The following is a 13,354-nucleotide window of genomic DNA, read 5'->3' as shown; positions in this document are numbered from 1 at the left end:
AATTTCCTCCGCGCGGTCCTTGGCAGAGCATACACAGGACAGAAGATGGCCGCTGGTCACATGTCCACATCACATGTTCTGCACCTGCCTGGGCAGGTCATGTGATCACCACTACGTTTGGCTGTAGTCGGTTGGTTGCAGTGCATCGAGAATGGCCAGTGTTGTGGTGATGGCAGTTACACATCATTACTATGGTAACAGAGCAAGAAAACCTGTTACATCATCACTGTCAGCAGAGCATAAGAGGGAGGAGGAGTTACTGAGAACTAAAGGATCATGGAACTTGTAGTTTCCAGTGGCGGCCATCTTAGTGATAACTCCACCTACTTTAGAGAGGCCATAAATTTTGTAAATCATAAAATCATATTATTTTGGCTCCGTTTTGTGACTAATGACATTGACTATTGTTGTATTCATTTATTTATATCATCAAGGGTTTTTGTGTCAGACGTTCATATTCCCGGAATACCCCTTTAACTAAAACATTTCATATATTAAAATATCTGTCACAATATCTGAGGTTGAATATATATAACTTATCTAAAATCCTAGATAATAAAAAAAAGGGAAAACCCCTTTTTGTCACAAAATTATGATGTCCTTAAGGCCTATAATACATTTGAAATAAGAATTACAGTTGATAGTTCTGTGATAGATATGAATACCCCTTTGAGGTCTTATGTAGATTTCTACGTGTGATATAGAACTACTAGCAGTGGCTTATTCAACAAACTTTATTACTGATAAATAACTAAAAAAAAATTTTTTGGTAAACTGAAATCTCAGAAAACACAGTATATAGTTTATAATAAGTAATACAGATAGTCCCTGGGTTACATACAAGATACATTCTTTATATTTGTTCTTAAGTTCAATTTGTCGTAACTGTATAATTTATAATTGTAACTACAGATAAAAAATATTTTGGCCCTGTGACAATTCGATTTTATAAATTTTTGCTGTAATGGGAACAAGGATTATCAATAGCATTTCATTACATACACCTTACTACATGAGTATACCCGGGAACACAGGAAGCTTCTACACCACTGCATCCACCACTGCATATACACAGCTTTACACATGATAAGCAGAAGCATTATCAGGCAATTTCTAACATACTCCCATAGACTTCTATTAGGTTCATATCTAAGCTCCATTATTCTATTATTCTGCTCTGTTATAGGAGGCAAACAAAATATTAGCAGGCTGGATGTTTAACATACTGGAATCTGTAAAAGAAGCTCTTCCTATACTTCCTATACTGACGTCCTTGGGTAAATATGTTACAAATAAAAAAAGGGGATGATGAGCTTTGGAAGAAGGTAGAGTGCCATTAAACATGCCATCATTAACTGGATTGAATAATTATACTATGTATATAAAATCATATTACTAAGTACGTATGTAACAGCTACTAAATTATTGTAGAATTGTAAAAAAAAATGCCCATAACTAATTTTTAGAATTATTTTATAAATCAAATACTAAAAGTGAAAATTGAGTATTGTAAAATGTACTATTTCTCTGGGGTAAAAGATTTGAGAATCGGTAAATTGTACAGCTGCCCCTCGGTGATGTAAATATAGATGATAAAAGCTTTGCGTGGCTGTTCAGTTAATACCTCCAGAAGATTTATATCTCATGTTATAAAATAACAGATGGATATGTATTTTCTGCACAACGGAAGGGTAAATATATACAGCACTGTAATAGGTATAAACAACCCCCAGTGACACTGCCGTCTTATTTATTGCATTATAAACCTGGGAGCGTGGAGTGTTCCCCATGGCACATTATGAATCAGACTGATAGAGAGCAGATGTACTCAGGGAGGCAGAAATCTCACCTTAGTTCAGTTTTAATTTCTTCGTAATCAGACTGACTGTGCAACTTCTCTTCCAATTTCTGCAGAAACATATAAATAGAAGAATATGGTATCAGTCTGCAGGCTTTCCAATCCAAGCCTAATGCATTACACACACACACATACATACAATGGGGGAGATTTATCATTAGTCCTATGTAGCTTCTTGGTGTATAATTGTCACAAATTTTTGTGCAAACATCATTTTTGCAGGGTTTTTTTAGCAAGCAAAAAAATGCAACTCTAAAGTTTCCAATGGCGGAAAAAATATACCAAAATGTACAACACCACATTTATTAACTGGGTTTTTTTTTTAAAAGAACGCAAATTTAATGGCAAAACTACACCACATAGGAGGTGGTGTATGTGGGTCCATTGCTACTACAGGGGGAAGGTTTTAAAAAGTTTTTGCTCAATTTTATGTTTGCGGTATCTGAGAATTTCCTACGCAAAAACATCGCAAAAAAGCAGAAATTGAGCAGATGTTAGTTGACCCCTTAAGGACGTAGGTAGCCAGTTAATGGCTTAAGGCTCAGCCCCATTTTTTGTATTCTGACATGAGCCGCTTTATATGGTTATAACTTTAGAACACGGTTACTGATCAAAACGATTCTGACATTGTTTTTTCCTGACATGTACTTCATTTTAGTGGTAAATTTTGGCTGATAAGTTTTGTGTTTATTTACAAAAAAAGAAAAACTTGCCATTTTCGAAATCATCGCGTTTTCAGGCAGATAGATTTACCACCTAAATAAGTTACTGAATAACATTTCCCATATGTCTGTATATTTTATAATTTTTTAAAAGTCTGGATAATTTATTTTGATGTCACACGGCTTACAAATCGAATAACAGTTTTACGTATTTTCAGAATTGACTATTTTGGGGATAAATACAGTTTTGAATGAAATTTTACATATTTAACATCAATAACCCCCTATGTAATCAACCTGCATATATAATCAATCTGCACCCCTCAAACTATCAGAAACAGCTTTTAGGAAGATTGTTAACCCCTTGAAATCTTCATAGTAATTGAATCAAAATGGAGGTGAAATTTAGAATGGTCAAATTTTGTCGATTATACGTTCAATTAGCGCTAAAATTTACACATTTCCAAAAGAGAAAATCCACCTTACAATTTGTTATACAATTTCTCCCGAATACAGAGACCCCCCACATGTGGCCGTTACTTGTTTTATTAAAATTTTTAGTTTTTTCATTATTGGGGCATTGACAGCATTTTTTTTTTTGCGGGATTAGATGCTTTTTCCAGTGTTACCATTTGGTATCCTGATCGGACCCCAGAGCTGTCATGGCAACGATCGGCACCCCCCGAACATGGCACGGGGGGGGGGGGGGGCTGATCGTGGGGGAAAGACACCTGGAAGGCATGCTAAATGCCATGGTCCAGCTGATCGCGGCATTCAATGGGTTAAACACCCGCGATTGGATCCCACTCCGACCGCGGGTGTTACATTGGGTTGTCAGCTGTTAGCTCTGATCCAGAGCTAAGCCAGCATCAGTACCGCGGCAGATATATCCAGTCTAACACATAGACAACTGCTCAAAATCCTGCCTAATGATAAATCTCCTTTCCAAAAGTATACTTCTCTGTTGCCCATACACTACCACACTAGCAGAGATGCCTATTTCTTCACTCAATTGCCATGTATGACCTAGTCCTTCAACTTTTAAAGGAAAAATATATTTTGCAGATACAAATTAGATAATAAATAAACTCTTTCAATATCTTATCGAAAAATTCACTATCAACCTAAATTATACCATACATTTGATTCTGCTCTAATATTCCACTGCCAAAGCTCAGTTCACACCTGTGTTTGGGAGGTTCCCCTAGACCAGTGCAGCAGCTGGAAGCACAACACAAGGTAGGAAAGTCAACTGAAGTGTATGAGGATCGGAAGATGAATGGAATGTGTGGAGTTTAACAGAAACCCATGATGCAGGTGTGAACTGGCCCTAATTTTTACCAGGATATTGTTACAATTTAATTGTTATTAATTTAATTCTTAATTAAATAAAAAAGACCTATATTAGATTTATTCTAAACAATAAATCCACCATTTGCCATAATGAATTCTCCCCAAGAGTGTTTTCTCTATTGTAGTAATGCTTATAAAGTACCTCTTCCCTGGCATGCTATCTATGTACCATCGATAATAAATATTCAGACAGGACAGTGAACTCTTCCTAGTAAACCCTTGAGGGTGGGGTCACACGTTCAGTTCTTCAGGGGCAGTTTTTAAAGCCAACATATCACTGAGAGAAGCGGCTCATCCTCTTTTATTCATTCCACTCCTGGTTTGGACATCAAAAACTGCATCTGAAAAACTAAACGTGTGAATGCACCCTGAATACCTTATTACCTACTCACCATAGCTTCATCATGAGATCTAACAAACAGCCCTACATTTGTGGGAACAAAGTGGACCCTTTAGATACTGATATGTTTTCACTATGGGTAGAAGACAGTATAGGGTAGAATTTACTACAGGCTATACATTATCTCTATCTGAATTTTTACTTTTGGATAGTGCACTTTGTTTTATATGGATTCCATATCCAGGAAATGGTAAATTATAAAAATTATAACGAAAAAGTTAATTTATATTTTTTAATCTACAATTTATAGTTGTATTGTTAGTATTATTGTTTATTATGCATCTAATAAGAGTCGTTTTTAGTGAATTAACTTAATGATAAGCAGATGAAATTAGCAGTGATTTATACTGATTACTCCTTGAATTGTAATTGCCAGCTTAAAGTTGTTGCATCTCATTTCATGAAATGACATAGGAGGGATGCCCACATGGCTTATTCCTATGGTTTATTAGCACAAAAATCTTTACTATTTCTACACATGATTTGCTGGTTTATGTAAAGAATGTTACTGGACATGTACTTTAATTCTGCACCATATTCAGATACAACTTTACCATCTGTACATAAAAACATTGTATTTCTGGACTCAGCTGTGGATTTACAGGATGTACAGTATCCTATGTAGACAATCCCTGTAAGATACAATAACTACACAAGCTGCTGCACAAATCTCTTTGCTACAAGTCCGAGAGCAAGGTGTTTAGCTCACACCACATGGTCTACACTGGATTTAGTTGTGTCTCAGTTGAGAGCAGGACAAGCTTTGTACATGTTTGAAATGTTTTCATTCACTGACACCTAACAAACTTCCCTGAAATATTGATGAACTGAAACACATACCGGTAATCCCTTTAAATACTTAAGGAAATCCTGTCACCATAAAAATGCAGTGTACTCAGCAGGAAGAATGTTATAGTAACCATACTCATAATGTATGGTAAGAGTTTGCAGAAAAAATAAATCTGTATAATGGATTTTATGCAATCGAGCTTCTGCTCTTTCTATGCTTACAAGTCTGAAAAGCTGTCCCATAAATGATGGCGGATATCTCCGTATGGAAACGGAGGACTGTCAATTGATAGCCTTCGTAAAGGAAAGCTACCATCAAAAGCATAATAAACCCTAGACACTTACTCATAGATCCAGGCTTTGTGACTGCGGTACTTGTCTTATATTAGTTATCCATGGCCTCCTTCCTTTTAAAATCAACTTAAAATTTTTTGCTAATGAGCCAGAAGGGCTTTGGGGGTGTTACCAAAGCACCTCCATGCTGTAGCTATTACAATGTGCACTTCCCCTTCCCACTGTGCGAGATTGCAGTAAGCAGAGAGGATGGGAAGTGATGTGAGCACAGGGGGAGACAGTGTAGCAGCCTGTGAAACTACAGCACAGGCTCTAGTAATGCCCCGCTGCCAGCACCCTTCTGACTCATTAGCATAATTATATAAGTTAATATTAGAAGGAAGAAAGCCATGGATAAATGTATAGATACATAAATGTAAATATAAGAAGATTATCACAGTAACAGTGCCTTGATCTATGAGTAAGTGTCCCTGGTTTACTATGCTTGGGTTTGATGGTAGATTTCCTTTAACTTCACTGCACAGAATTAGCAATAGATTCACACAGCAGTGCACATGATGTGGCAAAATCACCACAATGTATTCTACGAGTAATGCAGATGAATGGTTCTCCAGATTTTATTAGGGGTTTGATTTTATTTGTGGAAAAAATCTGCATGCAAACACCCAACAGCAGTGGGTTTCAAGTCATACACAGACAGTCCATGGGTTACATACCGGATAGGTCTATAGGTTTGTTGATAATTAGAATTGTAAGTAAGTCAGTCCAAGTAGATTTTGTAAGTGGAACTTAAGACATCTTGCACATTTCCTTACAAAACTTTATTTAATCTGCTCAGGCATGCAGATTACACTGCTTTCTAATGGTGACAAATCAGTAGGCAAGTGACGTTATGCGCCATTCTTGAAACTGTATAGACTGCACTAGCAGTTTACTAGAGAGATTTATGACAGCTTAGCTTTCTAGGATGTGTAACATTTGCACCTCTATGGCCTCGGTTTTGATGAGCAGCTGTTGTTCTAGTTCAGCTATTTGATTAGACGAAGACTCCTCCAGTTCTTGTATAGCGTTCTGTAGTTGCTGAATATCCTTGAGGAGTCTTAAAATTTCTCTGTCTTTAGAAGCTAAAGCTGATTCTAAATGAGATCCAGAACATAGTGAGAAGCCACTTTTGTCCTAAAAAATATAATAAAAAAATAAAAGAAAGAAGAAGAAAAAAAAAACACCTGTTATGATGCTTCAAATAATGGAGACAATTAACATAAACTTCAGATACCATTAGGCACATACATAATCCACTTAACTTCCCTGGAGACACAAAAACAAGAACATGCCTACTTGAGTTACTCTGGAAATAAAGAGTAATGTTATTTTCTCTGGACAGAGACACTTACTGCGCAACACAGCAAAAATGTGACCTAGGTAATAGCAAAGCACAAAGTAAAGCTCTAAAAGCCACCGGGGCAGTCTACAGAGTCTTCTTGTCTCATTAAAGGGCTTTTTATATTATTAAAGGGCTATTTACATGATAGATCTTTATGGCATATGGCAAGGTTTGTCCTTAGTATCTGATAGGTGCAAGTCCCAGAGCTAGGACCATCCCCTATCTCCATAAGGGGCATTTCTGAAAATTGTCTCACCTTTTATGTACTGTATTTGGCTTGGTTAAAATAAAAATATTATAGAAAGTGAACTGTCATACAAACTACAATAATATTAACCCTGATAATTAAAAATTATATTACTATATTGCCTCTAATTTAGTTTTCCCACAAGTATCTCAAAGCTTCCCCTTATGTATAAATTGTAACTATAACATATTTACTATATTTTACCACCCTCCAAATTAGTAGGATTTCTGGCATATTTCCATATTTCCATAGGACCTTTTACAAAATTTTTCTTTTCTACATCCCTAGTATCTCTAGATACTACATATCACTTGCTGAGAATGGAAATATGGCTGGTGGCCACTATCAAGAGCAAAAACACCTGTGACCCACTGTTTATGTCCTATAGACGTTACATGATCTACTTATCTAGTGAACTAACTTGTTTTTTTAGGAAGCCCTTCACAAGTGAAGAGCATAACAGTTCGTCCATGAAGTTTTGATATTTGTACAAAAAGACATTTAGGCAGTGTATGTAGTAGCTACATAGCTCCCAGAAGAAAGACTCACAGAAGAACTTTGAGGAGAACAACAGGTCAGTGAAATGGAATTATTTACAGACGATAATTGTTCCCTGAGATTCTCAACCTCCCTCTGAGCAGCTTCTGCTCTCTGCAAGACAGGGAAAATAGATGGCAAGTCAGACATTTGCAGATAACACAAATGTGTAATAATGCCACACAATATTGTGTGATGGGCTTTAATGGAATGATTAAATAATGGTAGTGGTTCTGGTTCTATTAAAGACAACAGCAACAGTAAGAATATTCACAGAACGACTTAAAGTTGTTTGACCCTCCTAATAGACCACCACCGATAGACCTTCCACTAATCACAAGCTAAGGAAAGCTAAATGTTATGGAAACAGGGAAGCATTTTTGTCTAAGGGTTAATTCACAAAGTGTTTGGCCTTTATAAATGTAGAAATCACACAGAGATTGGTTATTACTTTATTGGGAGGGCATGATGAAACACATAGGCTTAACAATAGGCAGAACAAATTCTCATATAGGATTAGCTCTAAAAAGGGCTATCCTCACGTCCCATACATGCATCTACCACCCGTTCTACCTTTATAGGTAGAATCGTGGTGGTAGTTTCCCTTTAAGCAGGTGTAGTAACATAGCATTTGCATAAGAGTGTAGAAGCTTTGAGATACAGTACACTATTCGCGAAATGGTTGTATGAGTATTATTATGATGAAGCTTTAATATGTTACCCATATCTTCTGTATACTATGTTCAGTCTATTCACTCCCTTATACTCCCCTATCAGTGGATGGTATTCAATGTTCAATTTATGATGAAAAAAAACAATGTTCATTTGAATGGGTCTAAATATTACAATGCGCTGTATACAACAAGTAGAGTATATGCTATCGGGCCTGGTTACTGTGTGGTGAAGCTACATCATAAATTATAGTGAAGGTTCTATTATTGCCTGGATTTAAAGTGGGACCAGTCTTTGTATATTAGCAAATTCCCTGCTTGAGACCTACCTCATTTATAGGTTTACATGCATTAAGCTTTAGAGTATTGCTTAGACCAGTGGTGGCGAACCTATGGCACGGGTGCCAGAGGTGACACTCAAAGCCCTTTCTGTGGGCACCTGGACCATCGCCCCAGCACACCAGACAGGACTCAAAGCAACTTAAAAGATGCTGCTTTCAGTCATATTTTGATACTTACTTAGCTACTTGGGACTGTAGGAAGAGGGAAAATGAATAGACATGGCCGAATTATCTTTGGCGGACCTCTTGCTGGCCCCTACAGGTCTACAGAGGGACACTGGAAAGAAGCTAAAATGATACAAATTTTCATCTTTCTACTGTGTTGCTGTCCTCAGGAGGCCAATATGATTGTTGAAGAACAGGGAGCAGTACTTCTTTAATTTATGGTTGGCACCTCTCAATAAATAAGAGGGGTTTGGGGTGTCTTTTTGGGCACTCGGACGCTAAAAGGTTCACCATCACTGGCTTAGACTTTACGTACATTTTTTACCAATAGGGTTAAAAAATGTTTAATAAGTATATTAGAAATAATTTGACTATACAACCCCCTACACATTTAGTAAACTAAGTGCACCCCTTAACTGGAATCAAAAGTGGGGGTTCATAACAGAAGGTTACCATTTAAAGTGTGTCCTAGCAGCCTGGAATAGTCTTATAGGGGGACTTTTTTAAAGTTAGTTTTTCTGGAGACTGCACTAATGCACTAAATTTATAAATAAGTCTGATAAATCAAGCACAGAATTAAAGGGGTTCTCCCGTGACATACAAGTTGGCACATATCTACAGGATAGGGGTTAACTTGCTGAACCGTGGGAGTCTCAGTTATGGGACCAAAACTGAGCACAAGTAGGGGGTCCTTTGCACCCATGACGTACCAAGATATGAAGAGAGCAGCACCTCGCACATGCGCCGACTGCTCCATTTATTTTGAGGTACAACGGGAGTACATCGAACCCCTGTTCTCATGATCTGTGGGGGTCCCATCAGCAAATTATCCACAGCATAGGGGCTACTTTGTATGTCACTGGAGAACCCCTTTAGTACTATCCAGAGGTGTTGCTTTCTACCCCAAACTTTTAATGGAGAGAGTTTGTAACAACTTTGTACAACTCTTTATATAACACTGACAAATACAAACAGGAGGAAAATCCTGCATCATGCAGAAAAAGCTGTAAAAAGATTATTAGTACAGTACTTACCCTGTGAGCTTTTTCAAGATTGGTCATTATCATACCCACTTCATCTGCCCTAAGGAAAAGGGAATTTTCACAAGAATTATAAGTATGTCCAGAAATCTATTTTAAATATTTTATACAATACACCATAAGCTTTAAAGGGGTATTCCCACAAAGACAAGTTTCTTACATGTACTCAGTAAATTAAAATAAAACATTCTCTAATTCATTGTTAATTGTAAAGTAAGAGGTTAAAATGTTCTTTATTGTGTTAACATCACTAGGGGATTGAAATGTGAGAATTTTCTTTCGTGGGAAAGGCCCTTTAAAAGGGCAGGCAATGTATTTCTGTGAAAATTATTTTGCTAAACAACACTATGAGATTGTTTCCATTTTTTTGGGTGAAAAATATTGTAAGGGAAAAAGCTGGAAGCATACATAGTATTTTGTTGCACTTTTCAAAAATACTGTTGCTTTACATTTCATTTTTTGTATTTTCTCTACAATTTCTGTGATAGTGGTTTTCAAAATTCCAAGCATTAATACTTAAAAACACCAGTAAAAATTTCTACAAATTAAATATGGACAATGGGGAAGATATACCAAAAGTGTCAAAAATTTTGACTAGATAGTCTTAGTTGAACCAGATTAAAACAGTGTCTAACGCTGAAATCTGGCATAGTCTGGTCTAACTCTGCACCTCTCGTTAGTTGGATTAGTTTACACCAAAAAATAAAAGTCTGCATAAATTTTGTCTCACATCCATTTTGCTATAAAGCTAATCTCTTTTACCAAGGTCATTCCCCTTTTTATTGTACAATTTGTAAAACTATTTTAAACTGCCTTACAACTCTGATGTGAAATCAAGGGCACAAATGTATCCTTTCCTACATTTTTAAAGATCTCAGCTTGCATTCATTGATAATAAGAATAATCTTTATGTCTATAGTGCAATTATATTCATTATATATTTATTAAATAAAAAGGAGGGAGGGCTGTCGGTGAGTCACCATATGCAAGGTTAGATTTCTAAATCTGGACTCTTGTTTGGGCAGAGTTAGCCATAAATGTCACTTTACTGACTAAACTACATCAGATTGAGTTGGAGTTGTGCCATTTTCCATAAAATTTCATTTTTTTTACGCTGTGGCCTTTCATTCTGCTCTGCCTAATAGGTGAACCCTGGACCTCTATTAATCTGACAATCACTAAAGGGTTTTAAATATTAAGTTTCTAAACAAGAGACCTTTTTAAACACAAAACCCCAGATGCAGCCAGCCCTCTAAGGTCCTGTGTGATATAAACACTGATAAAAGATTGTAATTATCTACATATACAGAGTATTATGCATCCATCCTACAGAAAGGAATGGTCTACACCCAGTCTTTTCTTCTACTCTAGGTCATACAGAGACCTCGGAACAGGTCAGTGGACTTCTTCCGCATTTGGGATGAATATAGGAAAAGGTTTGGAAGTCTGCTAAATACATTTTGGCTGGGGAATGATAATATTCATTAAATAACTTCAACAGGTAATGAAAAGCATAAGGATCATCTCCTTATTGACAAACCTGTCCATTCTATTATTGTGTATTCAAAGTTGGACAGACCATTAGTAGGTGCTGCTGACTTTTCCTGGACTAGATAACTTTTCTCTTCTTTATTTTATCCTAGCGATACCATTTGTATATGATTTTGCAAAGGTTTAAAGATGAACTAATATCAACTATGTATGACTTGAGGGTGGCCCTCAGAACAATATGTAGTGCTGGGCCAAAGAATCTTTGTTTATATTAGCCATCGTTTTAAATGGGTATTCCAGGATGGCAAGATTTTTAATTATACTCAGGATAACAAAATAACACATTCTACACTATAAAACATTTCACAAATATAATTCCAACTTGTCTCTATAAGTCCTGGTGTTTACAATTTTGGTTGTCCCTAGATACGACCGTGAATCTTCCGAAGACCAGCTCAGACACCGGCACTTCTTGCCGGCAAGCAGCGGTGTGCAGAGACTTACTCTACAAGCTACAGGCAGGATAAGGTCTTTATCCAAAAGGGAGGAATAGCAAAGCTAACTCTGTGTGGGATATAGATGAGTTAGCAGAGCTTAGAGCGTCATTGTGTTTTATATCCATCTCATGGATCTCAGGCCATGCAATGAGTCTCTGGAGCTCATAAGCTACAACTTGTGCTGTAGTCAGAGGTGTTTGGTAACTAAATTCTGATGCATAAAACAGACTTCTGTTACCAAGGTGTCTGCAACAAATCTACCGTCCAATAAGGAGATCTACCATCAAATTCCAGCATGATAAACCAGGAGCACTAACTCATAGATCCAGGCACCGTGACTGTGGTAATCTTCTTATATCTGTTATCCATGGCCTCCAAAAGCTAATGAGCCTGAAGGGTTCTGGGGGTGTTAACAGAATACCTGCCCCCCCCCCCCCCGCCCCTTGGCACTTCTGTCCATCTATTTTAATCTCACTGCGGCAAAGGAAGTTTCATCACACAGTGGGAGGGGGAAGTGCTCCTGTGCACTGTAACAGCCAGTGAAGCTGCAGCACAAATGGGCTCATAAGCATAATTTTAAAAGTTGATTTTAGAAGGATTTTTTAAGCAGGGGGAGGGGGAAGTGCTGTGGGCACATGGGCAAGCAGTGTAACAACCTGTGAAACTACAGCACAGGCTCTGGTAACAGCAAGTGCCCTTCTGGCTCATTAGCATAATTATAAAAGTAGAAGGCGATAGGTAATAAATATAAAAAGATTACCACAGTCACTGTGCCTATTTCTATGAGCAAGTGTCCCTGGTTTATCGTGCTTGATTTTTATGTTAGATTTTTTTTAAATCTGTGATGAACGATTAACATGACAAACTTGTAATAAAGAAATAGATCAAATAGAAGATTTCTAGGAATGAGAATATAATTAAACCCAGTCATGAAATGAGTTTTGCTCACATTTCTTATATCGGGAGAGTAATAGACAATTATACTGTACACCTTGGCAGCCAGAAGTTAAATTGTGACGGCTTAGATTAGGGATCATATCGTGAACACAAATTTCTCTCATTCACCATTAAAGAGAAAATTATTTACAACACATCAAGGTAAGGGAGGTCTATCAAATTATCAAAGAACATCTGCTTTGGTGTAATAAGATTAAGAGTTCTCCCAGTGTTGCATAATATAAAGAGGAAATGTGTTGCCGTGTGTTAGTAAGACTGGCACAATGCACCAACAGCTGGGAGATTTGGCAGTGTACAGTAATGGGTATAGCCAAAGGGGTGCAGAGGATGATCCAAACTCATAAAAATGGATGGCACCACACCAATTAAAATAACAACCAGCAAATGTACATTTAATGAAGTCAAGACGTTATTTTAATATAATTCATTTGGTTCAGTCTGCCCAAAGCAGCAGCTGTGTCTGTGTGTTAGGGGCATACAAGGGCACAGTGTTACCAACTCTTTAGGAAGTGGGAGTGATAACTGCTCAGCAATAGTCAGGCTTACAGGGTTAGTAGTGCCCTGCTCATGCCCTAGCAGGAATACAGTAAACAGGCATTTTATTTGGTGTGTCTATATGTACAGTATTGCACTCTACAGCCCAAATAGCGGCTCTTGCCAAACAATGA

The 13,354-nt window shown here is 37.2% G+C and overlaps 1 protein-coding gene across 2 annotated transcripts in view; it reads right to left on the bottom strand.

The window, feature by feature from the left end:
• The window catches only part of CUX2 (cut like homeobox 2), a 230,498-nt gene that overhangs the window by 25,381 nt on the left and 191,763 nt on the right, over positions 1-13,354 (bottom strand). The window contains exons 9-12 of one of the 2 annotated variants that reach the window (XM_072142885.1): positions 9,736-9,784; positions 7,537-7,638; positions 6,341-6,532; positions 1,850-1,908 (exon numbers count right to left, since the gene is read on the bottom strand). In XM_072142885.1, coding sequence (XP_071998986.1) covers positions 1,850-1,908; positions 6,341-6,532; positions 7,537-7,638; positions 9,736-9,784 — 402 coding nt within the window. The remainder of the gene's footprint in view (positions 1-1,849; positions 1,909-6,340; positions 6,533-7,536; positions 7,639-9,735; positions 9,785-13,354) is intronic. The other variant, XM_072142893.1, reaches the window with a different exon arrangement.

The sequence above is a fragment of the Engystomops pustulosus genome, chromosome 1 (genome assembly GCF_040894005.1).
Source record: "Engystomops pustulosus chromosome 1, aEngPut4.maternal, whole genome shotgun sequence".
NCBI lineage: Eukaryota > Metazoa > Chordata > Amphibia > Anura > Leptodactylidae > Engystomops > Engystomops pustulosus.
Note: the sequence above shows the minus strand (reverse complement) of the source record. Positions and strands in the feature narration are given on the sequence as shown.